This window comes from Oncorhynchus kisutch, linkage group LG1 (assembly GCF_002021735.2).
Source record: "Oncorhynchus kisutch isolate 150728-3 linkage group LG1, Okis_V2, whole genome shotgun sequence".
NCBI classification, from domain to species: Eukaryota; Metazoa; Chordata; class Actinopteri; order Salmoniformes; family Salmonidae; genus Oncorhynchus; species Oncorhynchus kisutch.
Genome location: NC_034174.2, coordinates 1,067,458 through 1,086,756, shown reverse-complemented (window position 1 = coordinate 1,086,756; position 19,299 = coordinate 1,067,458). Strand labels below are relative to the sequence as shown.

Genomic DNA, 19,299 nt, shown 5'->3' with positions numbered 1-19,299 from the left:
GCATCTTCACAAGGTCCTTTGCTGTTGTTCTGGGATCGATTTGCACATTTCGCACCAAAGTACATTCATCTCTAGGAGACCGAACGCGTCTCCTTCCTGAACGGTATGACGGCTGCGTGGTCCCATGGTGTTTATACTTGCGTACTATTGTTTGTACAGATGAACGTGGTACCTTCAGGCATTTGGAAATTGCTCCCAAGGTTGAACCAGACTTGTGGAGGTCTACAATTGTTTTTTCTTCTGAGGTCTTGGCTGATTTCTTTGGATTTTCCCATTATGTCAAGCAAAGAGGCACTGAGTTTGAAGGTAGGGCTTGAAATACATCCACAGGTCCACCTCCAATTGACTCAAATTATGTCAATTAGCCTATCAGAAGCTTCTAAACCATGACATCATTTTCTGGAATTTTCCAAGCTGTTTAAAAGGCACAGTCAAGTTAGTATATGTTAACTTCTGACCCACTGGAATTGTGATAGTGAAAAATAACTTGTGTCATGCACAAAGTAGATGTCCTAACTGACTTGCCAAAACTGTAGTTTGTTAACAAGAAATCTGTGGAGTGGTTGAAAAACAAGTTGTTAGTGAATGTATTAATGTCTTCTGTTAGTGTATGTATTAATGTCCTCTGTGTTAGTGAATGCATTAATGTCCTCTGTGTTGTTAGGGAATGTATTCATGTCCTCTGTGTTGTTAGTGAATGTATTCATGTCTTCTGTTAGTGTATGTATTAATGTCCTCTGTGTTGTTAGTGAATGTATTAATGTCCTCTGTGTTGTTAGTGAATGTATTAATGTCCTCTGTGTTGTTAGTGAATGTATTAATGTCCTCTGTGTTGTTAGTGAATGTATTAATGTCTTCTGTTAGTGTATGTATTAATGTCCTCTGTGTTGTTAGTGAATGTATTAATGTCCTCTGTGTTGTTAGTGAATGTAACATGATGGACTGACTGGTTTAAATGTGATGATGTAAGAATGTATGTGTATGTGATCCTTTTAATGGAAGGTGATATAAAAGAAACAGTTCCATCCTGGATGGAGGGGGGGCACATAACCACCATAGGATAAAGGTTGAAATCTCCCAACTCTATTACCCCGTAGTCAGGTCCTCCCAGCTCCTTGATCCTGACCTCCCAGTGACCTTTCTCTCTCAGCAGCTTATTGATCTCATCGTTCAGGTCCCGGATCTTAAACTCTCCCAGACCAGCTATCAGAGAATAACAGGTAAACACATGGATGAGGTTATGCTCTTCATTCATAAACATTTATTAACGGTTCAATGTCACATGTAGTACAACTCACCATTTTGAATCTGAGCAACTTTCTTGGAGATCTCACTGATAATCTGTCGTCTCCACTTCTCTGCTTTAGGCAGCTCAGTACATTCTGAGGCCAGGAACGGTCTCCTCTCCTGGAACAGTCAACAAACATGTCAGGATAACAACACAAGAGCCACGACGACATGACTTTATGGTGTTTAGTGAACTCTGGGACAAGAAATCAAAAATTTCTAATCATTCCCCTAAAGGACATCATCTTCCTCACCCTGACTTTGCCCTCCTCCAGCTGAGCATTTCTGAACCGGGCCAAGGCCGTCCTGGGGAGACGAGGTGTATTTCACAAGTTAATACAAATACATACTGATAAATAATACATTCATGACCAGTACATAGAGTAGCCAGCCAGGCGCCCCCGGCCCAGGGGACTTGGCCACTTTGGGTTCACATCTGGGGCGGCAGGGTAGCCTAGTGGTTAGAGCGTTGGACTAGTAATCGGAAGGTTGCAAGTTCAAACCCCCGAGCTGACAAGGTACAAATCTGTCGTTCTGCCCCTGAACAACCCACTGAACAACCCACTGTTCCTAGGCCGTCATTGAAAATAAGAATGTGTTCTTAACTGACTTGCCTAGTTAAATAAAGGTTAAATAAAAACAATTAAAAAACAATCTGATGCCCCCCCGGTGCACCCAAATGCCCCCCTGGTGCACCCAAATGCCCCCCTGGTGCACCCAAATGCCCCCCTGGTGCCCCCCCGGTGCACCCAAATGCCCCCCCGGTGCACCCAAATGCATTGGTTCAATCTGAAATACACAGAGAAACTGAATACTTAATTGAACCTCTCTGATTGGGAACATGTGTTGTGGTATTGTGTAGAAAGACATTACTTCACAATTGAAATAACTGAAAGTTGCTAGTTGTTCTGGATATGGTCTAGGTCTAGGCCAATGTGACCAGGATTATTTTCTAAGTAAGAGAACAGTAAACCTTTAACATTTAAATTGTCTTCTCTTGCAATTAAAATATTATTTACAGTTTTACAGCAAAATATGAATTGCCACAAAGATGTTTGTTTTTCAAATTATGAATTATATAAATTTGAAATGAAGTAAATGGCCCACATTATCTTGAAAAATAAATTAAAAGTTTTGTTTTCAGCATGCTTTTTTTTTTACAGAAAAACAACTAAATGGAATGTTAAGTCCATAACAATGCTTAAACCACATGAGACCACTTTTGAGGTCTGGGAAAATCTGAGAAATGTATTTGTGGTTTTAGTTATCCTTTAATTCAAGTGAGCACCAAGCAAGAGGCCGTTTAGCTGGGTTTTTGTAGTTCACGAGTGATGGTAGAGTTTGCCAAACAAACACCCATTGGTTGATGAAAATCATCATGATATCATTCTGACAGGTAAACATAGGCTACTTTGCAGGATTTTGGGAAAACCTTTCCCTCTCCCAGAAGACTGTTTTCATTAGCATCATCGCTAACGGCTACATAAACGCAGGGGCATTCTGGTTGCCTATTCAGACATTTGCGGGAAATACAAATCACTGAAGCATTCGGTTCATGTCTTATGATAAACTTGTTCAATACATTCAGTTGATTCCCTACTAAGGTCAATACATTTCTGAAAATGGTTTCATTCTGTTTTAATGTGTGGATTCTGTGAGGGCCCTAACGATCATATTTGGACCAGAATGAGGCTCTCCACTACCAACAGTGATGATTCACCATCTTCATAGAATATTTTCATAATTTATCTGCAGATGTTCACCAAAAAGTCCACCAGTATCCTATGAAAATGAGGGAGCCAAATGAACAATTTTCTCACCGATGTGATTCGGTGGGCTACACTGACTAACGAGAGTCTTGCACTTTACCATCATTGTGTGGCAAGCCCCAATATCCTAGGAAAGGAAACCTAGGAATTATTTTGGTTTACTTGTCCCGATGCGATTCGTTAAGTATTCAACCCCCTTTACTTTTCCCACATTTTGTTACAGCCTTCTTCTAAAATTGTTAAAGTTTTTTTCCCCCTTCAACAATAGACACACAATACACACACACCCCATAACGACAAAGCAAAATCCTTGGATTACCAGGACGTGGGTTAGGGTTAGAACTCAAAGCATGCATGGACCAACTGGCAAGTGTCTTCACTGACATGTTCAACCTCCCTGACCGAGTCTGTTATACCTACATGTTTCAAGTAGACCAGCATAGTCCCTGTGCCCAAGGAAGCGAAGGTAAACTGCCTAAATGATTAGCGTAACCTGCCTAAATGATTATGGCTCACATTAACAGCATCCTCCCGGACACCCTAAACCCACTCCAAATCGCATACCGCCCCAACAGATCCACAAATCCGCACTGCCCTTTCCCACCTGGACAAAGGGAACACCTATGTGAGAATGCTGTTCATTGACTACAGCTCAACACCAGAGTGCCCACGAAGTTCATCACTAAGCTAAGGACTCTGGGAATAAACACCTCCCTCTGCAACTGGATCCTGGACTTCCTGACAAGCCGCCCCAGGTGGTAAGGGTAGGCAACAACACGTCTGCCACGCTGATCCTCAAAACTGGGGCCACACAGGGGTGTGAACTTTAATTCCCTCCTGTACTCCCTGTTCACCCACGACTGCGTGGCCAAACACGACTCAACACCATCATTAAGTTTGCTGACGACAATGATGAGAGCCTATAGTGAGGTGGTCAGAGAACGGGCAGTGTGGTGCCAGGACAAAAACCTCTCCCTCAATGTGAGCAAGACAAAGGAGTTGACCGTGGACTACAGGAAAAGGCGAGCTGAACAGGCTGTAGTGGAGCGGGTTGAGAGTTTCCTTGGCGTCCACGTCACCAACGAACTATCTTGGTCCAAACACAACTAGACAGTTATGAAGAGGGCACGACAACACTTTTTCCCCCTCAGGAGACTGAAAAGATTTGGCATGGGTTCCCAGATGCTCAAAACGTTCTACAGCTGCACCATCGAGAGCATCACTGCCTGGTATGGCAACTGCTCGGCATCTGACCTTAAGGCGCTAGAGGGTAGTGCGAATGGCCCAGTACATCACTGGGGACAAGCTTCCAGCCATCCAGGACCTACACAGTAGGCGGTGTCAGAGGGAAGGCCCATAAAATTGTCAGAGACTCCAGTCACCAAAGTCATAGAATGTTCTCTGCTACCGCACGGCAAGCTGTTCCAGAGTGCCAAGTCTAAGACCAAAAGGATCCTTAACAGCTTCTACCCCCAAGCCATAAAATTGCTGAACAATTAATCAAATGGCCAACGGACTATTTACATTGACCTGTACCCCAGCAAACTGACTCGGTACCGGTACCCCCTGTATACAGCCTCGTTATGTTACTTTATTTTTCTTGAACTGCACTGTTGGTTAAGGGCTTGTAAGTAAGCATTTCACAGTAAGCTCTACACTTGTATTCGGCACATGTGACAAATACATCTTGATTTGATTGAAAAAACTGTTTTTTAGAAATTTGGGCAAATGTATATATAAGAAACTGATATGACATAAGTATTTAGACCCTTTACACAGTATTTTGTTGAAGCACCTTCGGCAGCGATTACAGCCTCGAGTCTTCGTGAGTATAACCATACAAGGTTGGCACACCTGTATTTGGGGAGTTTCTCTCATTCTTCTCTGCAGATCCTCAAGCTCTGTCAGGTTGGATGGGGAGCGTTGCTGCAAAGCTATTTTTAGGTCTCTCTAGAGATGTTCGATCGGGTTCAAGTCCGGGCTCTGGCTGGGCCACTCAAGGACATTCAGAGACTTGTCCCGAAGACCATCCTGCGTTGTCTTGGCTCTGTGCTTAGGGTCGTTGTCCTGTTGGAAGGTGAACCTTCGTCCCAGTCTGAGGTCCTGAGTGCTCTGGAGCAGGTGTTCATCAAGGACCTCACTTTCCTCCGTTCACCTTTGCCTCATCCCTGACTGGTCTCCCAGTCCCTGCCGGGCCGACTCTTTTCTCTGTGTATATCAATGATGTTGCTCTTGCTGCGGGCGATTCCCTGATCCACCTCTACGCAGACGACACCATTCTATATACTTTCGGCCCGTCTTTGGACACTGTGCTATCTAACCTCCAAACAAGCTTCAATGCCATACAACACTCCTTCCGTGGCCTCCAACTGCTCTTAAACGCTAGTAAAACCAAATGCATGCTTTTCAACCGGTCGCTGCCTGCACCCGCATGCCCGACTAGCATCACCACCCTGGATGGTTCCGACCTAGAATATGTGGACGTCTATAAGTACCTAGGTGTCTGGCTAGACTGCAACTCTCCTTCCAGACTCATATCAAACATCTCCAATCGAAAATCAAATCAAGAGTCGGCTTTCTATTCCGCAACAAAGCCTCCTTCACTCACGCCGCCAAGCTTACCCTAGTAAAACTGACTATCCTACCGATCCTCGACTTCGGCGATGTCATCTACAAAATGGCTTCCAACACTCTACTCAGCAAACTGGATGCAGTCTATCACAGTGCCATCCGTTTTGTCACTAAAGCACCTTATACCACCCACCACTGCGACTTGTATGCTCTAGTCGGCTGGCCCTCGCTACATATTCGTCGCCAGACCCACTGGCTCCAGGTCATCTACAAGTCCATGCTAGGTAAAGCTCCGCCTTATCTCAGCTCACTGGTCACGATGGCAACACCCATCCGTAGCACGCGCTCCAGCAGGTGTATCTCACTGATCATCCCTAAAGCCAACACCTCATTTGGCCGCCTTTCGTTCCAGTACTCTGCTGCCTGTGACTGGAACGAATTGCAAAAATCGCTGAAGTTGGAGACTTTTATCTCCCTCACCAACTTCAAACATCAGCTATCTGAGCAGCTAACCGATCGCTGCAGCTGTACATAGTCTATTGGCAAATAGCCCACCCTTTTTCACCTACCTCATCCCAATACTGTTTTTATTTATTTACTTTTCTGCTCTTTTGCACACCAATATCTCTACCTGTACATGACCATCTGATCATTCATCACTCCAGTGTTAATCTGCAAAAATTGTAATTATTTGCCTACCTCCTCATGCCTTTTGCACACATTGTATATAGACCCCCCCTTTGTTTTCTACTGTGTTATTGACTTGTTAATTGTTTACTCCATTGTGTAACTCTTTGTTGTCTGCTCACACTGCTATGCTTTATCTTGGCCAGGTCGCAGTTGCAAATGAGAACTTGTTCTCAACTAGCCTACCTGGTTAAATAAAGGTGAAATAAAAAAATATTAAAAATCCCCACAACATGATGCTGCCACCACCATGCTTCACCGTGGGGATGGTGCCAGGTCTCCTCCAGACGTGACACCTGGCATTTCAGGCCAAAGAGTTCAATCTTAGTTTCATCAAATAAAAATTGTATTTATCACATGCGCCGAAAACAACAGGTGTAAGTAGACCTTACAGTGAAACTCTTACTTACAAGCCCTTGACCAACAATGCAGTTAAGAAAAAAAATTCAATAACAGTAACAAATAATTAAAGAGCAGCAAGAAAATATCAATATTGTGGCTATATACAGGGGGGTACCGGTCAGTCAAGGTAATATGTACATGTAGGTAGAGGTACAGTGACTATGCATCAGACAAGATAACCTTGTTTCTCATGGTCAGAGTCCTTTAGGTGCCTTTTACTGAGGAGTGGCTTCCCTCTGGCCACTCTACCATAAAGGCCTGATTGGTAGAGTGCTGCAGAGATGGTTGTCCTTCTGGAAGGTTCTCCCATCTCCACAGAGGAACTCTGGAGCTCTGTCAGTGGCCATAGGGTTCTTGGTCACCTCCCTGAGTAAGGCCCTTCTCCCCCCAATTGCTTAGTTTGGCCGTGCGGCCAGCTCTAGGAAGAGTCTTGGTGGTTTGAAACTTCTTCCATTTCAGAATGATGGAGGCCACTGTGTTCTTGGGGACCTTTAATGCTGCAGAAATGTTTTGGTACCCTTCCCAGGATCTGTGCCTCGACACAATCCTGTCTCGGAGCTCTACGGACAATTCCTTTGACCTCATGGCTTGGTTTTTGCTCTGACATGCGCTGTCAACTGTGGGACATTATATAGACAAGTGTGAGTCTTTCCAAATCATGTCCTATCAACTGAATTTACCACAGGTGACTCCAATCAAGTTGTGTAAACATCAAGGATGATCAACGGAAACAGAATGCACCGGAGCATAATTTCAATTTCTCATAGCAAAGGGTCTGAATACTTACGGAAATAAGGTATCCGTTTTTTTTATTTGTAATTGTTTTGCAAAAAAAATTTAAAACCCGTTTTGACTTTGTCATCATGGGGCATTGTGTGTAGATTGATGAGGATGTTATTTATTTAATACATTTTAGAATAAGGCTGTAACGTAACAAAATGTGGAAAAAGTCAAGGGGTCTGAATACTTCCCGAATGCACTGTACAACCACATGGCATGATTTAAGAATGGCAAAGGGATATTTTATTTATTTATTTTTAACTAGGCAAGTCAGTTAATAAGAACACATTCTTAAATAAATTATTAAACTCTGACAAAACAGAGATGCTTGTTCTAGGTCCCAAGAAACAAAGATCTTCTGTTGAATCTGACAATTAATCTTAATGGTTGTACAGTCGTCTCAAATAAAACTGTGAAGGACCTCGGCGTTACTCTGGACCCTGATCTCTCTTTTGAAGAACATATCAAGACCATTTCAAGGACAGCTTTTTTCCATCTATGTAACATTGCAAAAATCAGAAACTTTCTGTCCAAAAATGATGCAGAAAAATTTATCCATGCTTTTGTCACTTCTAGGTTAGACTACTGCAATGCTCTACTTTCCGGCTACCCGGATAAAGCACAAAATAAATTTAGCACAGTTAGTGCTAAATACGGCTGCTAGAATCCTGACTAGAACCAAAAAATTTGATCATATTACTCCAGTGCTAGCCTCTCTACACAAGTCTTTACTGAAGACTCATCTCTTCAGTGGGTCATATGATTGAGTGTAGTCTGGCCCAGGAGTGGGAAGGTGAACGGAAAGGCTCTGGAGCAACGAACCACCCTTGCTGTCTCTGCCTGGCCGGTTCCCCTCTTTCCACTGGGATTCTCTGCCTCTAACCCTATTACAGGGGCTGAGTCACTGGCTTACTGGGGCTCTCTCATGCCGTCCCTGGAGGGGGTGCGTCACCTGAGTGGGTTGATTCACTGTTGTGGTCATCCTGTCTGGGTTGGCGCCCCCCCCTTGGGTTGTGCCGTGGAGGAGATCTTTGTGGGCTATACTCAGCCTTGTCTCAGGATGGTAAGTTGGCGGTTGAAGATATCCTTCTAGTGGTGTGGGGGCTGTGCTTTGGCAAAGTGGGTGGGGTTATATCCTTCCTGTTTGGCCCTGTCCGGGGGTGTCCTCGGATGGGGCCACAGTGTCTCCTGACCCCTTCTGTCTCAGCCTCCAGTATTTATGCTGCAGTAGTTTATGTGTCGGGGGGCTAGGGTCAGTTTGTTATATCTGGAGTACTTCTCCTGTCCTATTCGGTGTCCTGTGTGAATCTAAGTGTGCGTTCTCTAATTCTCTCCTTCTCTCTTTCTTTCTCTCTCTCGGAGGACCTGAGCCCTAGGACCATGCCCCAGGACTACCTGACATGATGACTCCTTGCTGTCCCCAGTCCACCTGGCCATGCTGCTGCTCCAGTTTCAACTGTTCTGCCTTATTATTATTCGACCATGCTGGTCATTTATGAACATTTGAACATCTTGGCCATGTTCTGTTATAATCTCCGCCCGGCACAGCCAGAAGAGTACTGGCCACCCCACATAGCCTGGTTCCTCTCTAGGTTTCTTCCTAGGTTTTGGCCTTTCTAGGGAGTTTTTCCTAGCCACCGTGCTTCTACACCTGCATTGCTTGCTGTTTGGGGTTTTAGGCTGGGTTTCTGTACAGCACTTTGAGATATCAGCTGATGTACGAAGGGCTATATAAATAAATTTGATATGATTTGATTTTGATTTGAAATACAATGACAGCCTAGGAACAGACACCCAGGAACAGTGGGTCAACTGCCTTGTTCAGGGGCAGAACGACAGATTTTTAACCTTGTCGGCTCAGGGATTCGATCTAGCAACCTTTCGGTTACTGGCCCAGCGCTCTAACCACTAGGCTACCTACCGCCCCATAGAGACTTTATTCAGTCAGTGTAACACCTTCTATATAAACTAGTCAGCACTTGCTGAGGTCAATGCCAATACCAATTAAAACAGGCCATTTTTCTTTCTTTCTTTGTAATGAAAATTACAACAACACTGAATGAACACTTATTTTAACTTAATATAATACATCAATAAAATCTATTTAGCCTCAAATAAATAATGAAACATGTTCAATTTGGTTTAAATAATGCAAAAACAAAGTGTTGGAGAAGAAAGTAAAAGTGCAATATGTGCCATGTAAGAAAGCTAACGTTTCAGTTCCTTGCTCAGAACATGAGAACATATGAAAGCTGGTGGTTCCTTTTAACATGAGTCTTCAATATTCCCAGGTAACAAGTTTTAGGTTGTAGTTATTATAGGAATATTTCTCTCTATATAATTTTGTATTTCATATACCTTTGACTATTGGATGTTCTTATCGAGCACTTTAGTATTGCCAGTGTAACAGCATAGCTTCCGTCCCTCTCCTCGCGCCTACCTGGGCTCGAACCAGGAACACATCGACAACAGCCACCCTCGAAGCATTGTTACCCATCTCTCCACAAAAGCCGTGGCCCTTGCAGCGCAAGGGGAACAACTACTTCAAGGTCTCAGAGCGAGTGACGTCATCGATTGAAAAGCTCTCAGCGCGCACCCCGCTAACTAGCTAGCCATTTCACATCAGTTACACCAGCCTAATCTCGGGAGTTGATAGGCTTGAAGTCATAAACAGCTCAATGCTTGAAGCACAGCGAAGAGCTGCTGGCAAACGCACGTAAGTGCTGTTTGAATGAATGCTTACGCGCCTGCTTCTGCCTACCACCGCTCAGTCATATACTTAAATACTTGTATGCTCACCGCTCAGTCAGACTGCTCTATCAAATCATAGACTTAAATATAACATAATAACACACAGAAATACAAGCCTTAGGTCATTAATATGGTAAAATCCGGAAACTATCATTTCGAAAACAAAACGTTTACTTTTTCAGTGAAATACGGAACCGTTCGGTATTTTATCTAACGGGCGGCATCCATAAGTCTAAATATTGCTGTTACATTGCACAACCTTCAATGTTATGTCATAATTACGTAAAATTCTGGCAAATTAGTTTGCAACGAGCCAGGCGGCCCAAACTGTTGCATATACCCTGACTCTGCATGCAATGAACTCAAGAGAAGTGACACAATTTCCCTAGTTTAATATTGCCTGCTAACCTTTTAACTAAATATGCAGGTTTAAAAAATATACTTCTGTGTATTGATTTTAAGAAAGGCATTGATGTTTATGGTTAGGTACATTCGTACAACGATTGTGCTTTTTTCGCAAATGCGCTTTTGTTAAGTCATCACCCGTTTGACGAAGTTGGTCTTCACACAGTTCACAACGAGCCAGGCGGCCCAAACTGCTGCATATAGCCTGACTCTGTTGAACAGAACGTAAGAGAAGTGACACAATTTCCCTAGTTGAAAGAAATTCATGTTAACAGGGAATATTAACTAAATATGCAGGTTTAAAAATATATACTTGTGTATTGATTTTAAGAAAGGCGTTTGCGCCTTTATGGTTAGGTACACATTGGTGCAACGACTGCTTTTTTCGCGAATGCACTTAAATAACCGTTTGGCGAAGTAGTCTATGATTCAATGGTAAATTAACAGGCACCGCATCGATTATATGCAACGCAGGACAAGCTAGATAAACTAGTAATATCATTGAATATCGTTAACTAGTGATTATGTTAAGATTGCTTTTTTATAAGATACCTTAAATGCTAGCTAGCACCTTACCGTGGCTCCTTGCTGCAGTCACATAACAGGTAGTCAGCCTGCCATGCAGTCACCTCGTGGAGTGCAATATAATCGACATGATCGGTGTCCAAAAATGACGATTGTTATAAAAACTTGAAATCGGCCATTCCGATTAATCGGTCGACCCCTAATTGTTGTCAATCAACGCACAGTAAATAGCCTACTGTCGCCACGACTTCGAGTGGCTGGCTATGTGAAACACACAAAATAAAATGAGTGTGTCAGAAAACAATTAATCTAAGGGGATTGACTCGTCATTACCATTTACATTATATGGGACATGCAAATTCACGAGCATCATGCTCTCTCTTCCTCCTTGGTGTAAAGAAATTCAACTGCAACTAGAGATGTGTATATAATGAGATGCTCACTTCTCCACCCATGCAATGGGAGTTTTTGTCCCAAAGGCGGGAAGGCAGGAGACCAAATTAAGTCCATAGGGCTTATTTTGGACAGATTTTGGCGAGAGTGAAACCTGTCGCGTCGCCTCTTCCTCTCTGCTGTTATTCCATTATCGCTGGCTTTGTGACTGACTGTCCTATCAATAGATCACCTGGAGATGCATATTGTTCATTCTAGCAGGAAAGGACTCGACAGACTAGCGAATTGAAACTTTTAAAAGAAAAGTAGCCTAGTTAATATAAAATGGAAAACGTAGCTTGGCTGAAAATGAGCCTGTAACCAGCTGATTAGTCGACAGCCGGCGTGAATAGAAAACACTATCAGTTAGACAGCAGAGCATGACATAGTGAGTGACATGTTCAGTGGCTACATGACAGACACACCACGTGGACTATAAACAGAAATAGCATCAGTATTCTCTCACATTAATTTATGACAGTGGGCCTATGGCTCAATATAATCACAATATAAGGCAAGCATATACTTACATGGCCTTCTCTGCATTACGAGCCTATTAGAAAGAAAACAACAAATGGTCAATCCATTTGAACCCAATCACTTTGACAGCACCCCTTTCTATTTTAACAAAACGTTCCATACATATTTGCCCATTATAGAAGTGCTCAGAGAGTAAATTTTTGCACCTAAATGCCAAAACAAACGATAACAGGGTTTTTAACTTGTGCGAAAAAGAGTCCATAACACCATCGGCCAAACGGGTGACTGAAAACTAGTAAAGTACATAGGAGGGATCTGAAATAATTGTCTTCGCTTGGTTGGTGACCACCGCCATAGACAACGTTAACGCCCCCTAGCGGCCAGCTATAAAAGAAAATGTACCATAAAAAAGACTGCTGTAGTCTAGGTGTATCTGTGGTACTATAGAGATGTGTAGTAGTCTAGGTCTATCTGGTACTATAGAAATGTGTAGAAGTCTAGGCCTATCTGGTACTATAGAGATGTGTAGTAGTCTAGGCCTATCTGGTACTATAGAGATGTGTAGTAGTCTGGGTCTATCTGGTAATATAGAGATGTGTAGTAGTCTAGGTCTATCTGTGGTACTATAGAGATGCGTAGTAGTCTAGGCCTATCTGGTACTAAAGAGATGTGTAGAAGTCTGGGTCTATCTGGTACTATAGAGATGTGTAGTGGTCTATCTGTGGTACTATAGAGATGTGTAGTAGTCTGGGTCTATCTGGTACTATAGAGATGTGTAGTAGTCTAGGTCTGATCTGTGGTAGCAGCATGCAAATAGAGCAGGTGACAGTCAAGGAGCCTCGCTGGCTGTTCGTCTTGTGATGGTTGAATGGTCATCATGGGCTGCAGAGCAACTCTACTGTCCTCAGAACTGAATCACTATAATCTGATCCCATGTTTTCCTCCTCTCTTAGGCCTAGGCTACTATGTGTTGTAGTTGGTTGCATATTGCTAGAATAAATCTGGAAATAGGCCACGGCCAGCTACGTGTTTCTTTCCTCAGCTTTCCTCCGCTGTAGCCTCAGTTTTGTTTTGACTCATTTTCCCATTTTTGTATTGTTTGTTCAATTTCACTTCACTTATTAGACCAGGTCATACCCACTGAGGGGTTTAATAGACCAGGCCATATCCACTGAGTGGTTTAATAGACCAGGTCATATCCACTGAGTGGTTTAATAGACCAGGTCATATCCACTGAGGGGTTTAATAGACCAGGTCATATCCACTGAGGGGTTTAATAGACCAGGTCATATCCACTGAGTGGTTTAATAGACCAGGTCATATCCACTGAGTGGTTTAATAGACCAGGTCATACCCACTGAGGGTTTTAATAGACCATGTCATATCCACTGAGGGTTTTAATAGACCAGGTCATATCCACTGAGGGGTTTAATAGACCAGGTCATACCCACTGAGGGTTTTAATAGACCATGTCATATCCACTGAGGGTTTTAATAGACCATGTCATATCCACTGAGGGTTTTAATAGACCAGGTCATATCCACTGAGGGGTTTAATAGACCAGGTCATATCCACTGAGGGGTTTAATAGACCAGGTCATATCCACTGAGGGTTTTAATAGACCAGGTCATATCCACTGAGTGGTTTAATAGACCAGGTCATATCCACTGAGGGGTTTAATAGACCAGGTCATATCCACTGAGGGGTTTAATAGACCAGGTCATATCCACTGAGGGTTTTAATAGACCATGTCATATCCACTGAGGGGTTTAATAGACCAGGTCATATCCACTGAGGGGTTTAATAGACCAGGTCATATCCACTGAGGGGTTTAATAGACCAGGTCATATCCACTGAGGGGTTTAATAGACCAGGTCATATCCACTGAGGGGTTTAATAGACCAGGTCATATCCACTGAGTGGTTTAATAGACCAGGTCATATCCACTGAGGGGTTTAATAGACCAGGTCATATCCACTGAGGGGTTTAATAGACCAGGTCATATCCACTGAGGGGTTTAATAGACCAGGTCATATCCACTGAGGGGTTTAATAGACCAGGTCATATCCACTGAGGGGTTTAATAGACCATGTCATATCCACTGAGTGGTTTAATAGACCAGGTCATATCCACTGAGTGGTTTAATAGACCAGGTCATATCCACTGAGTGGTTTAATAGACCAGGTCATATCCACTGAGGGGTTTAATAGACCAGGTCATATCCACTGAGGGGTTTAATAGACCAGGTCATATTCATATCCACTGAGGGGTTTAATAGACCAGGTCATATCCACTGAGTGGTTTAATAGACCAGGCCATATCCACTGAGGGGTTTAATAGACCAGGCCATATCCACTGAGGGGTTTAATAGACCAGGTCATATCCACTGAGGGTTTAATAGACCAGGTCATATTCATATCCACTGAGTGGTTTAATAGACCAGGTCATATCCACTGAGGGGTTTAATAGACCAGGTCATATCCACTGAGGGGTTTAATAGACCAGGTCATATCCACTGAGGGGTTTAATAGACCAGGTCATATCCACTGAGTGGTTTAATAGACCAGGTCATATCCACTGAGGGGTTTAATAGACCAGGTCATATCCACTGAGGGGTTTAATAGACCAGGCCATATCCACTGAGGGGTTTAATAGACCAGGTCATATCCACTGAGGGGTTTAATAGACCAGGTCATATCCACTGAGGGGTTTAATAGACCAGGTCATATCCACTGAGGGGTTTAATAGACCAGGTCATATCCATATCCACTGAGTGGTTTAATAGACCAGGTCATACCCACTGAGGGGTTTAATAGACCATGTCATATCCACTGAGGGGTTTAATAGACCAGGTCATATCCACTGAGGGGTTTAATAGACCAGGTCATATCCACTGAGGGGTTTAATAGACCAGGTCATATCCACTGAGTGGTTTAATAGACCAGGTCATATCCACTGAGTGGTTTAATAGACCAGGTCATATTCACTGAGTGGTTTAATAGACCAGGTCATATCCACTGAGTGGTTTAATAGACCAGGTCATATCCACTGAGGGGTTTAATAGACCAGGTCATATCCACTGAGTGGTTTAATAGACCAGGTCATATCCACTGAGTGGTTTAATAGACCAGGTCATATCCACTGAGGGGTTTAATAGACCAGGTCATATCCACTGAGTGGTTTAATAGACCAGGTCATATCCACTGAGGGGTTTAATAGACCAGGTCATATCCACTGAGGGGTTTAATAGACCAGGTCATACCCACTGAGTGGTTTAATAGACCATGTCATATCCACTGAGTGGTGTAATAGACCAGGTCATATCCACTGAGTGGTGTAATAGACCAGGTCATAACCACTGAGGGTTTTAATAGACCAGGTCATATCCACTGAGGGGTTTAATAGACCAGGTCATATCCACTGAGGGGTTTAATAGACCAGGTCATACCCACTGAGTGGTTTAATAGACCATGTCATATCCACTGAGTGGTGTAATAGACCAGGTCATATCCACTGAGTGGTGTAATAGACCAGGTCATAACCACTGAGGGTTTTAATAGACCAGGTCATACCCACTGAGGGGTTTAATAGACCAGGCCATATCCACTGAGTGGTTTAATAGACCAGGTCATACCCACTGAGGGGTTTAATAGACCAGGTCATACCCACTGAGGGTTTTAATAGACCAGGTCATATCCACTGAGGGGTTTAATAGACCAGGTCATATCCACTGAGTGGTTTAATAGACCAGGTCATATCCACTGAGTGGTTTAATAGACCAGGTCATATCCACTGAGTGGTTTAATAGACCAGGTCATATCCACTGAGTGGTTTAATAGACCAGGTCATATCCACTGAGTGGTTTAATAGACCAGGTCATGTCCACTGAGGGTTTTAATAGACCAGGTCATATCCACTGAGGGTTTTAATAGACCAGGTCATATCCATATCCACTGAGTGGTTTAATAGACCAGGTCATATCCACTGAGTGGTTTAATAGACCAGGTCATATCCACTGAGGGGTTTAATAGACCAGGTCATATTCACTGAGGGGTTTAATAGACCAGGTCATATTCACTGAGGGGTTTAATAGACCAGGTCATATCCACTGAGGGGTTTAATAGACCAGGTCATATCCACTGAGGGGTTTAATAGACCAGGTCATATCCACTGAGGGGTTTAATAGACCAGGTCATATCCACTGAGGGGTTTAATAGACCAGGTCATATCCATATCCACTGAGGGGTTTAATAGACCAGGTCATATCCACTGAGTGGTTTAATAGACCAGGTCATGTCCACTGAGGGTTTTAATAGACCAGGTCATATCCACTGAGGGGTTTAATAGACCAGGTCATATCCACTGAGGGGTTTAATAGACCAGGTCATACCCACTGAGGGGTTTAATAGACCAGGTCATATCCACTGAGTGGTTTAATAGACCAGGTCATATCCACTGAGGGGTTTATTAGACCAGGTCATATCCACTGAGGGGTTTAATAGACCAGGTCATATCCACTGAGTGGTTTAATAGACCAGGTCATATCCACTGAGGGGTTTAATAGACCAGGTCATATTCACTGAGTGGTTTAATAGACCAGGTCATATCCACTGAGGGTTTTAATAGACCAGGTCATATCCACTGAGGGGTTTAATAGACCAGGTCATATCCACTGAGGGGTTTAATAGACCAGGTCATATCCACTGAGGGGTTTAATAGACCAGGTCATATCCACTGAGTGGTTTAATAGACCAGGTCATATCCACTGAGTGGTTTAATAGACCAGGTCATATCCACTGAGTGGTTTAATAGACCAGGTCATATCCACTGAGTGGTTTAATAGACCAGGTCATATCCACTGAGTGGTTTAATAGACCAGGTCATATCCACTGAGTGGTTTAATAGACCAGGTCATATCCACTGAGTGGTTTAATAGACCAGGTCATATCCACTGAGGGTTTTAATAGACCAGGTCATACCCACTGAGTGGTTTAATAGACCAGGTCATATCCACTGAGTGGTTTAATAGACCAGGTCATATCCACTGAGGGGTTTAATAGACCAGGTCATATTCACTGAGGGGTTTAATAGACCAGGTCATATCCACTGAGTGGTTTAATAGACCAGGTCATACCCACTGAGTGGTTTAATAGACCAGGTCAAATATATGGACTGATACAACAAATCAGACAGACACTGGAGTGTTCGCTAGAAAAATAACCTAGATCATCCAACATTCAAGAGAGAGAAACAACATTTTCTGACCGGATATTTTGCACCGCTCTGGTGAGACTAGCTCTGTCCACAGTGTTCCCTTGCTTTGTGTAAATATAACATGAATTGAAATGGGCTATAGCAAATAGGAATATAGGCAATTTACTCAGAAAGTAAACTATGCACTGCCCCGCTGTGTGCTGCGGCAGCGCCACTGCCTGATGCAATTCTGATCGGAGTAATAGTTTGATAGTGATTTTCTTACTTGTCCATTCGAACATCTGAAATGTATATTCTGGTTGTCCAACTCCCCCCCCACCCATTTACCCCAGACAAGTAGACAACTCTTCAATTTATTTGATTTATTATTAACATGTATTTATTCAGGGTAGCCCAACTGAGACCAGGGTCTCATTCCCAATGGTGTACTGAGTACAAACATTTTGTCATAACATGAAGAACAATTAAGATCACAATTAAAACAAGAATAAAAATAACAAGGCACAACCTCACCACAAATTCAACAATTATACCACTACAATAAAAACTGCAATCCTCAATGAATTCACTTAACAACAGAGTCCTAAACTGCACTAGGGGGACTAAGGGATCAAGATGCAATGAATTCACTTAACAACAGAGTCCTAAACTGCACTAGGGGGACTAAGGGATCAAGATGCAATGAATTCACTTAACAACAGAGTCCTAAACTGCACTAGGGGGACTAAGGGATCAAGATGCAATGAATTCACTTAACAACAGAGTCCTAAACTGCACTAGGGGGACTAAGGGATCAAGATGCAATGAATTCACTTAACAACAGAGTCCTAAACTGCACTAGGGGGACTAAGGGATCAAGATGCAATGAATTCACTTAACAACAGAGTCCTAAACTGCACTAGGGGGACTAAGGGATCAAGATGCAATGAATTCACTTAACAACAGAGTCCTAAACTGCACTAGGGGGACTAAGGGATCAAGATGCAATGAATTCACTTAACAACAGAGTCCTAAACTGCACTAGGGGGACTAAGGGATCAAGATGCAATGAATTCACTTAACAACAGAGTCCTAAACTGCACTAGGGGGACTAAGGGATCAAGATGCAATGAATTTTGTAGGTTATTCCAACAATTTGGAGCAAATAAGCTAAAGGAGGATTTTCCTCAATTGGAAGAGACCAGAGGGACCTCAAGAGTTAACCAATCATGCTAGTGGGTATGGCATCTCATCTAACATTTTTTATAATTAATTGATCAACAGGACTTTAATGAGGACCGGCCAACCTGTTGATACAGGATGCAGTGGTGAGTATTAAACCTGCCAACAGTGATAAAACAAATGGCGCCATCGTAGACAGCATCCAAAGGTTTAAGAGTTGTAGCTGCTGCAATCTGGTAAATTGTGTCCCCATAATCAAGAACTGGCAAGTTGACTGTACACTCTGCTTCCTGCTATTTAGGGAGAGGTGATATCTATTTCAAAACAACAACCCCACTTTAAATCTTAACTTTTTGACTAGCTGGAATCCCTCGAGCAGTGTAAGTGTCAAATCTGTTGATGTGCCCTTGAGCAAGGCACTTTACCCTAATTGCTCCTTTAATTCGCTCTGGGTAAGAACGTCTGCTAAATGGCTCAAATGTAAATGCATGCAATAAGGGTCAACTTTGAGCACCTATATCTTCTGAATGTTTTGGCAACCAGGTCCAAAAGGTAACATTCTGACCACATCTCCCATAGGCAAACATGTATGGAAAGTTGTTTGAATCAAAAGAGATGCTGTCAAAAAAGTGATGGATTTACCCTAAGTTAAAAGTTAGTTGTGCGTTTCTTACAGCTATGAAAATCAGTAGCATATCACGTGGTCCATGGGAAATTAACTCAAACAATTAGCTAGTTAGTCGAGGAACATTTATTAAAAACATTTGTGATAACAAGCTAGCTTCTAGGGCTAGCAGCTAAAGTTAGCCAGCTAGCTAAAAGCAAGATTGATAGC

General features: G+C 42.9%; 1 protein-coding gene across 1 annotated transcript in view; it reads right to left on the bottom strand.

Moving 5' to 3' along the window:
* The window catches only part of isy1 (ISY1 splicing factor homolog), a 35,417-nt gene that overhangs the window by 15,631 nt on the left and 487 nt on the right, over positions 1-19,299 (bottom strand). Inside the window, exons 2-5 of the mRNA XM_020495707.2 lie at positions 12,140-12,162; positions 1,542-1,593; positions 1,299-1,407; positions 1,091-1,203 (exon numbers count right to left, since the gene is read on the bottom strand). Coding sequence (XP_020351296.1) covers positions 1,091-1,203; positions 1,299-1,407; positions 1,542-1,593; positions 12,140-12,162 — 297 coding nt within the window. The remainder of the gene's footprint in view (positions 1-1,090; positions 1,204-1,298; positions 1,408-1,541; positions 1,594-12,139; positions 12,163-19,299) is intronic.